This window comes from Penicillium rubens (assembly GCF_028828025.1).
Source record: "Penicillium rubens strain IBT 27055 chromosome Unknown utg000001l_segment0_segment0, whole genome shotgun sequence".
Taxonomy (NCBI): domain Eukaryota; kingdom Fungi; phylum Ascomycota; class Eurotiomycetes; order Eurotiales; family Aspergillaceae; genus Penicillium; species Penicillium rubens.
In genome coordinates, this window is record NW_026890599.1 from 5,114,187 (window position 1) to 5,128,970 (window position 14,784).

The window sequence follows — 14,784 nt, forward strand, 5'->3', positions numbered from 1 at the left end:
CTTATATTATAGCTCTACTTTTATCTTCCCTTTAGTTAGTTTGGTGGTTGAGAAAATTGATATTATTTGTGTACGGTGTTTTAGGTACCTTTTATATAGTGTTGCCATATAAAAGATACTTAATTGTGAGAATCGGTGAAATACTGAGAATCGGTGAAATACTGGGGCCCACCAACTACGGGTAGTGTGTTGGTGGGCTTGTCACGATTACAGTGGGACCTGAAAAAAATATTGGGCTAAACCTTTTGTACCTAGATATACCGCCTGCCAACAACTATATAAGAAGTGTCAGTCGTGTAGTCTTTTTAGTGGCCTTCTTGGGTATTCTTCTCCGAATAGAAAAAATAGGGAGTTATAGGAATCATGCCGGGCCATAATTATGGACAAATAAGCAAAAAGACATGACAAGAGTGGGATTTGAACCCACGCCCCTTTCGAGACACGGAGACAGTTGTATACCATCGGGATCAGGTGGACCTGAACCGTGCGCCTTAGACCAACTCGGCCATCTTGCCAACTTGGATGAGAGAAGCGAGCAGTTTTGGATTCATGAAAGGAGAGCCTAGATTAGGGCTCGCTGCGCACCTGATCATACTATTCATCATACTTGAACTTCACTTGTCAAGTCCTTGAGTAGTATAAGTCAGACCGAATCGCATCACTTTATTCTCCTGAAGTATCAACACCTTCGGTTAGTTGGTGGGGTTTATTCGTCAATATATATTATTGCAAGCCTATCAGTGCACCAACATATATAATTAACCCACCAAAGACATCGCGTGGACAACAGAGCACATCACAACTTGCATTATACTGCGTGGTTTTATGAATATCGGCCGGGCGCCAATACATAGACAGTATTCCGCACCGTGGTCCCTCCCGATCAATCCTTCTTTTCCATGTAAGGCAGACATGCCTCATAAACCTCCCTATAGCCAGGGTACTTGGTGATCCTCTGAAACACCCCCTCATCCACCACTCTAGTAGACTGAAGGGACCCAGCAATAAAGAAATCAGTGCAGCTTGGCCGGGCACCGAGCACGAACGGACCGTCCGCATTGTGCGTCCGTATCAGGTCGCCAACAGCGCCCAAAACTTCACCAACACCGTCCCAGACCTGGTCCTCCTTGTCCCCATCAAGCAGATCCTCGAGACGATGACCAAGGGAGGCCTCGCGCGTGCGTCGGAAATATTCCTGCGAGCGCGGCGACAAGATGCGGATCTCGCGCGGCATCACTGACGAGTAGATGGCTTTGCCGAGCACACCGCGTGCCTTGGTCTCGATCTCCCGACCAAGTTCTGATGTTAGTGGTACGGGTGGGTCTGGGTAGGTCGATTCTAGAAACAGCGCGATCGGAAGTGAGTCCATAATGTATGTGTTGGTTGGCACATGTTGGATTGCGGGGACAGTGTATTTGGATCCTGATGAGGTTTCCCCCGGAACCAGGCCACTGAGGAATTTAGGGTTAGCTTGTGGCTGCTCTCATGTATGATGCAAGGTCGGGCTTTATATCGAGACATGGAAATGAAGGGGAGCGAAGGAATGGGATTGGGAGTAGAATGAAACCCAAAACGAGGTAAATGTAACCCACAGTTCCTTAAGCGTGGGCTCAATGTCTGGAAACTCGAGGAAGATGGTTTTATAAGGGATATTCTTATAATTGAGCATGAGACGAATGCGCCAGACAACGGGAGAGAAGCTGACGCTCTTGGTGCAGGCCAAGTCGTACAAAATGATGTCGGGCTTGACGTGGGAAGCCATTTATCCGCGCTGTATATAACCAGAAAGCCAAAAAGCCAAGGTGCGATGCAAAGTAAATGATCAAGAATCAGGTGCAATACGCAGAAACTGCGGTTAAAGTGGGAGACTGCCGAAAAGGCTGATGTTGGAATGCCGATGGATTCAAGGGCCCCGGGGAGCATGGCCCTATACGAACAAGTACCCACCAGACCTCGAATTATAGGTTCTGCAGATGCTCCATGATGAGAATGCTATATATAGAATGGTTGACATTGCTTGCTACCTGCGTTCGCTCAATACAGTTAGACTGTTTCATCGCTCCTTGACCAATGATGGGTGATATGGACATGTCTACTATATAGGTCTGAAAATCAATACTCAACCCCGACAACATGCTGGTATATTCATAGATGTGAACTGTTATCGAAAGATACAAAATCGAACAGCATAGCGATGGAATCCCTTCATAAATCCAAAACTGCTCGCTTCTCCCATCCAAGTTGGCAAGATGGCCGAGTTGGTCTAAGGCGCACGGTTCAGGTCAACCTGATCCCGATGGTATACAACTGTCTCCGTGTCTCGAAAGGGGCGTGGGTTCAAATCCCACTCTTGTCATGTCTTTTTGCTTTTTGCTGCTTCCTTTAAGTATCATTTTAACAACGGGGTTGGTTGGTGACTGGTTATTTATTTTTGGTCGGGGTATACATGGCAGTGTTGTGTAGAAAGAACGTAACAACTCATACTAACGCAGGTAATCGAAGTTAGATGCAGAAGACTTCAATCTAAGAAGTCATGTAAACGCGCAGTGGTAGAAGTTAACAGAAGAAGAAATAAAGAAGAAGAAGAAGAAAGCGACAAGTAGTGTATAAAAAAATAAATCGCTAGGTAGTATGTGCATATAGTCTAGTTCCGTGAGGAAGAGGCGAGGAAGCAAACTAGAACAACCTTGATAAAAACAGGCCAAATTAATGAGCCTACAACCAAAGAGAGCGTCCCTCCGAGCCACGAATGACCCAAGACAGTAGCGCACTAGCGCACCAGAAATCAATCAGAATGTTCAATATACTACAATGTACAGACTGGTTCTATATACAGTGCCTGAACCGAGCCCGCGAAGAATTGCCAAATACCAGAGTGAGAACACGATGGGAAAGAAGAATGAATAAGAATAAGTGTTGGAGCCACTATTTGGAGCCATTATAGCTTAGCCTTGGGGGCAGACTGCTCCTCGGTGGCCTGTTCGTAGAGCTGATCCAGAAGGGAACGGTAAAGCTTGACAGCAGGGGGACGCTTGAGCTTGAGACTATAGAAGGGAGGGGATAATGTTAGCAATGCTCGGATTACGGAAAGGTGGAAATAAAAACTTACGTCGGGGTCAGCAAGTTGTTCTCAACGGTGAATGGCTCCACCTTGAGAGAGACGTTGCGGATTCTCTCGTAGCCAGCAAACTTGTGCTTCTTGGCCACGCGTTCGAGGTCCCGGAGCACAGCACGGCGGATCTTGTCATCGCGCAGAGATTCCTTAATCGCTTCCAAGTCGGTCGGGGCAATGGTCTTGCCCAGAACCTTGCTGGCAAACGGAGCGAAGAGGTCAGGTGCGACACCGAAAATGCCAACTAGGAATGTCTGCATGCTGTCGCCGTGGACATAAGCCTGGGCGATGTAGCCAAGCTCGGCAAGGACAACACCCTCCAGACGCTCGGGGGAGATGTACTCGCCCTGGGCGAGCTTGAGTACGTTCTTGCGGCGGTCAATGATGATGAAGCGGCCCTTTTCGTCGATTGTGCAGACATCGCCGGTGCGGAACCAGCCATCCTCAGTGACGGCCTTGCTGGTCTCTTCCTCGTTCTTGTAGTACTCGCGGAACATGTTGTTGCCGCGCAGCAAGAGCTCACCACGGGGGAACGGCTTGTCATCCACGGAGTACTCCATGTCTGGCAGAGAGGCCAGGCATGCCTCGACACAGGGAGCAAGGCTACCGCAGTTGCCGGAGGTCAGATCGTAGGTCGGCTGGGCGGTGGCTGAGGCGTAGGACTCAGTCAAGCCGTAACCCTGAAGGATATCGGTACCGGTGGCAACACGCAGGAAGTCATGTAGAGTCGGGTCCAAGGGCGCGGAGCCAGACACCATGTACCTGGCTCGCTCCAGACCGAGAGCGGCAGCCACCTTCTTAGCCCACAGGCGATCGTACACAGCGTGCCGGACTGTCGCCTTGGAGGGATCGGGGTTCTTCATGTTCGCAGTCTTGGCCGCAATGATGTGTCGTGAAAGAGCGCCCTTGAAACCAGGCTGCTCAACTGTCGCAGAACGGATTGCGCTACCAAACCGACTGTAAAGACGAGGAACAGACATGAAACCAGTGGGTTTCAACAACTTCAAATCATCGACCAACTCCACAATGTTCCCGTGGAAATAACCAATCCGGGCACCACCCCAGAAAGCAGTGTGCTCGGCCAGACGGGCATAAATATGGGCCAGCGGCAGATAAGAGACCATCGTATCACCTCGGGATTGGCCGACAGTGATCAAACCGCAGGACGTGGCCGCCACGGCATTGCCATGCGTCAGAACAACACCCTTAGGGGGGCCGGTCGTTCCGGAGGTATAGTTGATAGTGACAATGTCCGAAGCAGAAGGGGCATTGTACCCGCGCTTTGAGGCCAAGCCCAGCTCCTCAACCTGATCCATAGTGTAGATCGCCAGGCCCTGACCCGCGGCCATGGACTCGATAAGGGCACGCTTGGAGTGACCATCCTGCTCACCGCCATCTAATGGGTCCAAACTGATGATGATCTTCAGGTTCGGGAGAGAAGGCTTGAGCTTGAGGAGCGTTGGGATATGGGGTAGAGAGGTGACAACACAGCTGAGCTCAGCGTGGTTGATAATATATTCGGTAGCGTCTGGGGACAGGACGTCGTAGATCGAGACGGAGTAAAGAGATTGGGAAATGCAAGCCAAATCTGTACATAGTTTCGATTTAGCGTTTTATCTCTTGAATTCTTCGCCCTCACAGCACAACTCACCGGTAATCTGCCATTCCGGTCGGTTCTGGGACCAGAGACCAACACCATACTGGCCGGAGCGATGGCAGTCGTGCTTGTGGTGCAGCTCTACTAGACCAGCACCGAACGCAGCGCGTCTCTTCTGCACAGTCTCGTAAGTGAGCCACTGGTATGGATCGAAGGACTTGGTCGTGGAGTTATACGGACGCCAACCGAGGCAGTGGTTCTTGGGCTGGCGGTTGGCGGTCGATTCGAACATATCATGGGCCGTGGTGACCTAGAATTGGTCAGTATTAAGATATTCTGGCATTGGCTGAGCCTCTGTACCTGGGAGTCCAGTGTCGTCAAAAGTTCCTTCTGCGCATTCCATGCTCGGTATACCCGACTTCGGCCGGGCTGTTCAGAGCCAGGAATGGCGACAGAGTAAGCTACGCCCTTTGGAGGCGCTTGCTTAAGCTCCTCGGCCTTAGCCAAATGGGGAGGTGATGAGAAGAACATGTCTGTCGCGCCAGCGATCTATGGTCAGCGAGGGAATGAAAATAAACAGTAGGCCGACGAACCAAGATCTATGCGAATAAGAAAGAAAAGAAAGAAAGAAAGGCCCGAGTGATCCGGGATATTAAAGGGGGCAAAGAGTGTGGGGGAGAAAACTGGAGTTCCATGAAAGCCGGAGCGACCAACTCTTTTCGGACATCAAAGACATGAGCCGATCAGGGGACCTCGGCTGTTTTTGGGGGGTACTTGCCACAGAGTGGTGCTTCACATAGTATCTCAGGTACCGACAATAGTGGAGCCCTGCTTACATATCCCACGTCATTTGTTGAACAACTCACATGCACTAATTTTCACATGGACCGAGATCACACATGTTTAAGAATGTTTATAGTGTATTTAGGATATTAAGATATAATAAAGTGTATTGTGGAGTATATATGCCTTCGAAGTAAAAGACAACGCCTATAAAATATGCAAAGAAATAAAATATATATACATCTGAGATCAAAAATCTCTCTAATTACCCACAAATCCACTTCCAGGCTTTTCCATACCATGTAGTTGGCTCAATAGTTTCCCATGTCTCATTATCAGCAGTGGTACGGCCGGTATCCAGGTCAGCCTCAATGGGCTTAATAAAGGCGGGGCGGTAGATGATCTTGTGCCCCGCATATAGCACCACGAATAAAATCAAGCTCAGGTAGCTGATGAAGAACTCTTTAACTTGGAAGTGTGGGATGAAGGAGGTGAATCCCTGGGTGAGGATGATCAAACAGTTGAAAAACAGACCATACCACGAGAACCAGGGCTGCCAGAGGGCCTTGTAGGGCAGGATATCCCGAGAGATATTACGAGCCTTAAGCGCCCGCTGGAAGGCGAGGTGGCAGGCGTTCAGTGAAGACCAGGTGATGAAACCAGCCACACCAGAGATCTGGAGCAACCAAGTGAACACCGTGCTGCCTGCGTCAGAGACATTCAAGAATCCGAGCAGACCAAAGGCCGCTGTGAAGAGCACACTGTAGTAAGGGACACCACGCTTGCTGGTGATCTTGAACCAATGAGGCGCGAAACCTTCCTGAGCCAGACCGACTAGGATACGGCTCCCGCTGTAGACATTGGAGTTGGCTGCCGAAAGCACCACAGTCAGAAGCACAGCGTTGATGATACCGGGGAGAGCCATGACGCCGGCACGGTTGGCGGCGATGACGAACGGCGAAGCATTAGCGTTCTGAGCAGCAGCACCATCTCCCTCGCTCGCTAATAGACCGGGGTCGCTCGAGGGCACGACAATTCCGAGGAAGAAGATCGTCAGGATGAAGAAGAAGACGATACGGAAAAAGGTTTTGCGGATGGCAGATGGGACGGTCTTGCGAGGGTTTTCGGTCTCACCGGCTGCAATACCAACCAGTTCAGTTCCCTGGTAGGAGAACCCGGCCTGAATAAGCGTCGACCAGAATCCGACAAATTTAGCTAACGAATCGTTCCCTTCAATCAAGTAAGGGACGAACGGGCCAGGGTCCACCCAGTACCGGAACCCGATATACCCTTCCTTACCAACGCCGGCATTCATACAGATCGAGAAGATCATGAAGCCAATCACGGTAATAACCTTGATACTCGCGAACCAAAACTCGATTTCACCGTAGAAGGCCACGGGCATCAAGTTGAAAATAATAATCACGACCCAGAAGACGGCGATGAAGATAGAGATCGGAATAGTACTATCCCAGAACTGAATGATCAAACCGGTTGCGGTCAACTCCAGCGCAAATGTTGATGCCCATGAAAACCAATAGATCCAACCCATAGCAAAGCCCAGACTTGGGTCGATTAGGCGAGCAGCGTACGAGGTGAAGGCACCGGGAATCGGGATATATGTTGCAATCTCTCCGAGAGCGGTCATGACCGAATACACGATTGTTCCGACGAAAATATAGGCGATGAGAGCGCCCACGGGGCCTGCGTGAGCAATAGCGGTGCCGCTACCAATGAATAAACCGGTACCTATTGTGCCGCCTTCGAAGACCGTTAGTCCGAATAGTCCTGGTCGATGATACCATCCAACGCACCAATGGCAATCATCTGTAGATGTCTGCTCTTCAGCTTCCGCTTGAGATCCGGCAGCGGGTTTGCCTCGCGCTGAGCGCCATGCTTCTCGTAGTCGATATCATAGGCCGGGCTCTGTGCCTGGACTTGCACAGGCATTTCAGCGCTCTTCTTTTCCTTTGACTCGGCCATTGTCTGCTGTGTAAAGGGAACAGCCCCAGGACGGAAGATAAAGAGGAGGAAGAAAGGATCTGAGACTGCGAGGATCCACTTCAATCCAATTCCGAAGACAGGCTTTTCCCTCGGTGGAGCGACTATCACGTCCGAACACCTTTTTGAGGGGAAATATATGTTATGTAAAAGAAAAGGAGAATCTGAGGGGAAGATGGGATTCGATTTATCTATATATCTATGCTCATCTTATTCTATTCTATTATTCTAATCTGACTTTTATCAAATTTTCTCTTTGCCCGATACCACCTGGAGTGGGCCAATTTGCCGGGAAAGAGTTTTCCTCGGTGGCGACTCTCTTTGCCCCCTATAGCAGATATTTTGTATATTTTGTATCTATTTTATTTGATATTCTGTTCTCGTTCTAGTCTAGACTTTCCAAGGTTATTGTGCCAGTCGCTGTATACTGATGCTATCATGCATTGCCGTAGCATATCACTGGCAAAGCTAATGTCCACGGGCACATTGTATATAGACTACATATATATATGTATGCAACACATCTTATTTCATACTATATACTCCATACCTAATCCTCCAGTCTCCAGTCTTTGAAGACTTCATATGGAAATAAAGATCAGTAATTAATTAATTCCGTAGCCACATACTTGGCAAGCCCGGGGCTTGGCCGAATCGGGATGCCGTTTGCGGAGATAACCTGATACCTTGGAGTCATAAGAATGACATTCCCTACACCTCTGATCTTTGAATTCTTTAAATAGATCCCATCCGGTCCCTGGAAGAAGAAATAGAGGTTAATTAAAAGAAGAATTCCATAAGGTCGCTAGCAAAGGGTATCGCATCCAAACACCATGACTATGAGAACATTCAAAGCATATTCAAGACGTCCAAATCATTAAAAAACAAGAGAAAAAAAAACAAGAAAAATATCAACAAATTTCCAATCGGGTAGCCTCAAATAATTTCAGGCTGATCATGAAAACAAACACTTCAGACTCCCATCTGCACATTCGTATGTGGTTTCGCTCCACCGCGGCGGTGGTGCATAAGATCGACAATCGCGAAATAGCTGGTCACTGCGAAAAGCACCCTATATGCGACACCAATGACAGTTAGCTCTCTGACCATATACAACATATACTGTTATAAAACTAAAAATAAAACAAAGACATAGAATCTCACCATTCAAACGCCCCAAATACCGTTGCTGCCTGGAGCGAGCTGCAGACACTCCCGTGACACCACCTTGGTGGGGGCAACATCGCTCCCATAGCGATGAACCCGGCAAACCAGAAGATCATGGTAATCATCTCAACAGCAGGAATCACATAATGGTGTGCCAGGCGAGGGAACCATATTGGTGTAATGGCGAGGTAGGGCACTGCTACAAAGGCAGTCCAGCAACCGAGGAAGAGGAGAAAGTTGACGGTATCCGAGTATGACCATCTGTAGTAGAATGTTGAAACCACTGGAGACTTGTCAGTATCCATAGATTTTTGAGAATTTGTTCTGAAACGACGGACCATATCCTGTCAAGCCTATCACGATCACACCGAAGAGGGCTTGCACGGCTCGGATGGGGTATATCCACGGGAAGGTCATCTTTGAGAGGATGTTGATGTTGATATCGATGTAGATAGGAGGTTGATTGAAGGGGAGATTAATGCAAAATATGAAAATTTATCTGTGGATTTACGTCAGGAAAGACATTTTGTAGGACAAGGTATGGCAAGGTATAAAAAGGTGCAGGGAATTCAGCCACCGGCGTCGCGCCAGCGTCATTAGTTATTTGCAGGGCGATTTTGGCAATAGGGCTGACGTAGGGGCTTGTTGTACCTTGAATAAACAGACACTTCTCGTTTCTCCTGCTTTGACTAGTCGTTTCTGTTTTGTTTTTGATTTATACTCCCTAACACAGCTTTTTGATGTCCTTAAATTACTGCCTAAACAATGCACCATCCTGTCTCTATTAATACATTCTTCTTGTTATTTCTTCCCCTTTCCCTGCTGCCTACGGTAAAGTATTCAACGTTAGTCTTGTATATTCTTGGCTAAATGATCCAATGGCTTTCAAGCCATATTACGGCAGTGTATAGCCAGTGCGCCATATGGTACTTTTTCCTATTAAATTTTGACTGTCATACTGCCAGTTTACTATTACCTACAGATTGGGGGGCTAACTTAGGTGTATAGATATCTTCTCTCCCTCCTTAATTCATTTGGTAGATAGTAGAAATGGGCCAAAAAAGAGGCTTAATCTATAAAAGGGAACTTCCTTATATAACCTTTGATATCTCAACCTCTACAATATTTCATTTCTATAGTGTCAATTTCCATCAATGTCTATGGTTAATAAAATACACATGTACTAGCTTTATGAAATGTGCTGCTAGCAAAATACGACTTGGCGCACTGGCGGCTATACACTGCCGTAGCCATATGACGCCAGGCTGCCGATCACTGTGCAACCTAGAGGTTATACATCTTTGTTGCTTTGTCTCTGACGAAAAGATAGAAACACAGAACAAAAGGAGCATTGCACCAGATACCAGACATGGGTCATTTGGAAGGTAATCATAGCTTCTTGTTGGCATAATATTGGACAAACGCTGAATGATCCCGTACTTAGTGTTACATACAGACGAATATGTGTTTCTTGCATCTGGGAGATGTATTCATTCCTATTGTGGCTGTATGAGGTGCAGAGGCCAAGCCTATGCTGGTTTGTCCTCGCAGACTTCGTGGGCAAGGCCTAGAGACTACGGGAGACTCGAAGGCGCATCTACGACCCAAAGGGAGAAGCATAGCTACGTACTATGTCCAATAGACCGCAAAAATAAGCACGTAGGTGTCATTTGTATCAATTCGTCGCTCATGCGCCTGTACAGATTTATGCAACCCCAATTACTTCCCAGCCTCCAATGATATGAACGTAGCAAATCAATAATCACGGAAAACAGCAACCATATCATCTAATCGAGATACCTCAGCCAGCAGCAAAGCTTCCTTAGCCTTCCAGTTGCGAAGATGTTCTAATTCGGCCTCGGAGAGGAATTCTTCCTCGTGGCCCTTGACGTCAGTTCGTTCTGTCTTTTCAAGGAAATCTCTCTCGCGGCTACGTTCGAACTTGATACGTTGCAGGCACCGCGACATGGCTTTGTATGTATCCTCCAGAATGCTGCTGCACACGCGATCCGGATCATAGTACCACAAGTAGATTGTCTTGGAAGGCTGACGCTGCGCGTCACGCGGCACTTCCTGCAGATCAACGAACCCTCCAGTTTGCATGCTAGCAAGTGTCTGGCGCAGGTCCTTGAATGGCAAGAGACTGATTTCCTGGAGCCGTTTCTCGTCGAGCTTGCCCTTGGCATGCAGGACGCGGACCACCCGCAGTGCCACATCTCCATACCGCGATTCAATCATGCGTTCCAATTCTAAATGGCGAAGCTTCCGAGCCAGGCCTCGGAATGCAACTCGCCACGTAGGAAGGCCGGAGATAACGTGCTTGGTGGTAAGGTTCAAGGGAGGTTGTGAGAGAATACTGAGATGCTGGTCGATCTCGTAGGCGCGGTTCTTCCCGCTCGGTTCGTCTTCATGCTCGTCACCATTCACGCCATTCGTGTCATCATCCAATGGTCGCTTGCCGCGTCGGTTCAATACCGTCGAGGGCTCCATTGGGCCAATACATCCTGCAAGATCCAGGTGCGGGTCAACGTCTTCGACGATTGAGCTCAGTTGGATTGGGACAGAGTATTGTTCGCCTTCTTCTCCTTCGCGAGGGATCTCAAAAGTGTCTCGGCAGCGGGGTGTTTGGTATTCAATGCGCCGAAGTAGACAGTCGTAAATCTCGACTGAGGCGGAAGGTGCGTCTTGCTCAGCAAGCTCAAGGAACCGCGTGTTTCGAAGCGCCACGTCGAGTTTCTCGTAGTTCACCCGAACGATAAGGTTAGACTGGGGTAAGTATTAGTGATTGATTCGAAGCCGCAGCAAGGGAAAAAGAAAAACAGAAAGGAGCTTACATCCATTGGGATTGAATCAACGTCATCTTCATCATCGGACCAATCATTGCCCTCTTCCACCTCGTCGTCTACGTGGTCTCCGTTGACGCCGTTGGTGCCATTCGGCGCCGGGTTACTGGACCCCGAGTTGCCGTGATTGCGTTTTCGTTTGGCGCCCCGGGGGATGCCGTTGTATATGAGGCCCCGGCTCAGATCTCCTTCAGTTTTTTCCTTGACCATATCCTTCGCCTTTTGCTCGATCTCTGCCGCTTGCTGTTTGCCCTTCATTTGTTTGACATCTGGCCTTGATGCGACGATTCGGGAAGCATTTAGCCAGTTGTCGTTTGGGCTTTGGAAGTGTGCCTCTCGAAGGCGATGGATGTATCCGTGGGAGGCAAGACTCTTCAAGGTGGGGTGAAGATGTGCCGGTTCCTCGCTCTCAGCATGATCGCCGTTAGGAGCAGCGGAATCCTCTTCCACTTCCTCCTCTCCCTCGGCCTTAATTCCATCATGGTGGACACCATTCGGAATGCGCTGCTTCTTGGACTTAAGTTCGGGAAGCGTCTCGAGGTGCGCGATCGAGGAGTGGCCGAGCATCATGATTGCTTCTAAGACCTGGGCCGCATATTCTCCTAGTCGATTTTCAACAAGTTGGAGAATTTTTCCAGACCGCACGAGGGAGTACGCGGCTTGTGGATTCGCTTCGTAGTAGGTATTGCCGTCATCGAGGGAAGTGAAGTGATATATCAAGTGGTGCTGGATCATGGCGGAAAGGCCATGATGCAATTGGCGATCGGTCAAGCGAGCATAGAATTTTAACCGAGGGAGAGTCAGTCTTTCGTAACGTTGAAGGACGGTAAAGATGCGCTGCGAAAAGATGACTAGTCAGTCCGGTTCCTTCCCCGCTGTCGCAAAGAAGCACGACAAGTCAGAGAGTCTGCACAAGATGACTCACGGCAAAGAGCTCTCCAAAGTTGTCTTCGATCAAGAGCATACAGAGCTCGGCAGAGCACTAAATCCACGTCAGTAAGTAGCTCTCTCGAGGTTAGTGGGACAGTGACATACCTGGGACATCATGGTGGGCTAAAGATAAAATGATTCACCACCGAACCTCGAGAGGGGGCAATTAAAGGTCACCGAATGTTCATGAAGATTTCCAAGCTAGCAGAGATCTGCAAGTCCAAAAATCCAATGCGCGATGAGATGCATGTCTCCAACGTTCTTTCGTTCTTTTTTTGCTTATCGGTATATTCACGTGACAGGACCAATCAGGTGATCCAAACGCCTCACTTGAAAACGTGTCGGAGACACAATAGGGGGAACAATAGAGATATTCAAGGCAATTTGGAGATGTGATTATTTAAATATATTCAATTGAACTATAAGAGACAATTAATCCAAAGACAATAGAAAACACTCTTCTATATACTCGCAACAAAAGTAACTCCGGTTCCGTCCGCGCTTTTGATTACTCGACCGCTGATTGGCTGAAGTGACGAGTCGGGATCTTGAAGCTTTTCGTGACCTCCCAAACTGCCTCTTCCCTCTTGCTCTCTCCGCATCCCACCTCCTTCCCCGCCTCATTTGCGCCTCTTTACGAACCCAATTCGGGTTTATATCTTTTCTTTTTCTCTCACATCTTCTCGGCACAGGCGACGATGCTGTCGCGGTCTTCCCTCAGCCGAAATGCGCCGCGTGCGTTCGCCGCCGGCCGTCGGTCCATGGCCTCCGCTGCTAGCCCGGCCTTCCAGTACGATGTCTCCGAAGCTTCCGGCGTGAAGGTCGCCAACCGTGAGGTTGAGGGTCCTACTGGCACCCTGGCCCTGGTTGCAAAGGCTGGCTCCCGTTACCAGCCCTTCCCTGGTTTCTCCGATGCTCTCGACCGATTCGCTTTCAAGGTCGGTCCCACCCCATCAATTGGTTCATATCAGGTTTATTTGGTGGTACTAAACATTCAATTCCTCAATAGACTACCCTCAAGCGGTCTGCCTTGCGGATCACCCGGGAGACTGAGCTGCTGGGCGGTGAAATCTCGTCGACACACTCGCGCGAAAACATTGTCCTCCGGACCAAGTTCCTCTCCAAGGATCTCCCCTACTTCACAGAGTTGTTGGCCGAGGTTGCTACCCAGTCCAAGTTCGCAGGTGAGTTGGTCCCTTTCGATGAATGGTGGTTGTTATAGCGCAATTATATGAGCGCCCTTTGCTGACCTGAGCCCCCCTCGGCGAATATCAGACCACGAATTGAACGAGGTTGTCAGAAATCTCCTCAAGTACAAGCAGCAGGCCGTCCACTCCAACCCGGAGACCGTCGCTGTCGATGCCGCCCACGGTGTTGCTTTCCACCGCGGTCTGGGCGCCTCCATCACCCCCTCCGAGACTTCTCCTTACGAGAAGTACATCTCCAGCGATGCCCTCGCCGAGTTCGCCCAGAGTGCCTACTCCAAGTCCAACATTGCTCTTGTTGCCAGCGGCCCGAACTCCGCTGAGCTCTCCAAGTGGGTTGGCCAGTTCTTCAAGGACACCCCTACCGGCAACGCCTCCAGCAAATACAATGTTCTGCCCTCCGTCGCCTCCAAGTACTACGGTGGTGAGCAGCGCATTGCCTCCAAGATCGGCAATGCTGTTGTGATCGCCTTCCCCGGTTCCAGCGCTTTCGGCACCGCAGGCTACAAGGCCGAGGCTTCCGTTCTCGCTGCACTTCTGGGTGGCGAGTCCACTATCAAGTGGACCCCCGGCTTCTCCCTTCTCTCCCAGGCCACCAAGGGCTTCAACCAGCTCCGCGTTTCCACCCAGAACAACGCCTACTCCGATGCCGGTCTTTTCACCGTCACCCTGTCCGGCCAGGCCGACCAGGTCGGTGCCGCCAGCAAGAACGTCGTCGACGCCCTCAAGAAGGCCGCCGCCGGTGAGGTCGCCTCCGAGGACATCAAGAAGGCTATTGCCCTCGCCAAGTTCCGTGCTCTGGAGTCCGTCCAGACCCTCGAGACCGGTCTTGAGGCTACCGGCTCCGGCCTTGTCCACGGCAACAAGCCCTACCAGATCAACGAGATCGCTCAGGCTCTCGAGAAGGTCTCCGAGCAGCAGGTCAAGGAGGTATGTTATTTTTTCCTATCCACATTGTTAATGTCGTGGTGCTAACAGTTACCCGTAGGTCGCCAACGCCTTCCTGACTGGCAAGGCCACCCTCGTCAGCGTGGGTGATATCCACCAGCTCCCCTTCGCCGAGGACATCGGTCTGACCGTTTAAAATCCCTGTATACATTACACCGTAGAGAGGGAGAAGTCTGTTCCCTTCATTTTGGATTTCAT

The 14,784-nt window shown here is 49.6% G+C and overlaps 6 protein-coding genes across 6 annotated transcripts; 1 reads left to right on the forward strand and 5 right to left on the reverse strand.

Annotated features, from left to right (window-relative positions):
• Positions 1 to 883: 883 nt before the first annotated feature.
• On the reverse strand, positions 884 to 1,762 carry N7525_001989 (glutathione S-transferase family protein; the record flags this gene model as incomplete). Its single annotated transcript, XM_002557352.2, has 2 exons — positions 884 to 1,451; positions 1,593 to 1,762. 2 exons carry the CDS (start codon positions 1,760 to 1,762, stop codon positions 884 to 886), a joined length of 738 nt encoding a protein of 245 aa, XP_002557398.2.
• Positions 1,763 to 2,938: 1,176 nt separating this feature from the next.
• N7525_001990 (putative AMP-binding enzyme) lies at positions 2,939 to 5,240 on the reverse strand (the record flags this gene model as incomplete). Its single annotated transcript, XM_002557351.1, has 4 exons — positions 2,939 to 3,044; positions 3,110 to 4,700; positions 4,764 to 5,019; positions 5,070 to 5,240. The coding sequence occupies 4 exons, from the start codon at positions 5,238 to 5,240 to the stop codon at positions 2,939 to 2,941; spliced, it is 2,124 nt and encodes a 707-aa protein (XP_002557397.1).
• Positions 5,241 to 5,757: 517 nt separating this feature from the next.
• Positions 5,758 to 7,475, reverse strand: N7525_001991 (putative arginine transporter; the record flags this gene model as incomplete). The annotated part of the gene is made up of 2 exons (XM_002557350.1): positions 5,758 to 7,253; positions 7,307 to 7,475. The coding sequence occupies 2 exons, from the start codon at positions 7,473 to 7,475 to the stop codon at positions 5,758 to 5,760; spliced, it is 1,665 nt and encodes a 554-aa protein (XP_002557396.1).
• A 990-nt stretch (positions 7,476 to 8,465) lies between these two features.
• Positions 8,466 to 9,077, reverse strand: N7525_001992 (MARVEL domain-containing protein; the record flags this gene model as incomplete). Its single annotated transcript, XM_002557349.2, has 3 exons — positions 8,466 to 8,565; positions 8,658 to 8,943; positions 8,999 to 9,077. The coding sequence occupies 3 exons, from the start codon at positions 9,075 to 9,077 to the stop codon at positions 8,466 to 8,468; spliced, it is 465 nt and encodes a 154-aa protein (XP_002557395.2).
• Positions 9,078 to 10,415: 1,338 nt separating this feature from the next.
• On the reverse strand, positions 10,416 to 12,550 carry N7525_001993 (uncharacterized protein; the record flags this gene model as incomplete). Its single annotated transcript, XM_002557348.1, has 4 exons — positions 10,416 to 11,426; positions 11,495 to 12,340; positions 12,429 to 12,485; positions 12,539 to 12,550. The coding sequence occupies 4 exons, from the start codon at positions 12,548 to 12,550 to the stop codon at positions 10,416 to 10,418; spliced, it is 1,926 nt and encodes a 641-aa protein (XP_002557394.1).
• Positions 12,551 to 13,131: 581 nt separating this feature from the next.
• On the forward strand, positions 13,132 to 14,722 carry N7525_001994 (ubiquinol--cytochrome-c reductase subunit 2; the record flags this gene model as incomplete). Its single annotated transcript, XM_002557347.1, has 4 exons — positions 13,132 to 13,371; positions 13,443 to 13,617; positions 13,709 to 14,568; positions 14,627 to 14,722. 4 exons carry the CDS (start codon positions 13,132 to 13,134, stop codon positions 14,720 to 14,722), a joined length of 1,371 nt encoding a protein of 456 aa, XP_002557393.1.
• Positions 14,723 to 14,784: the final 62 nt, after the last annotated feature.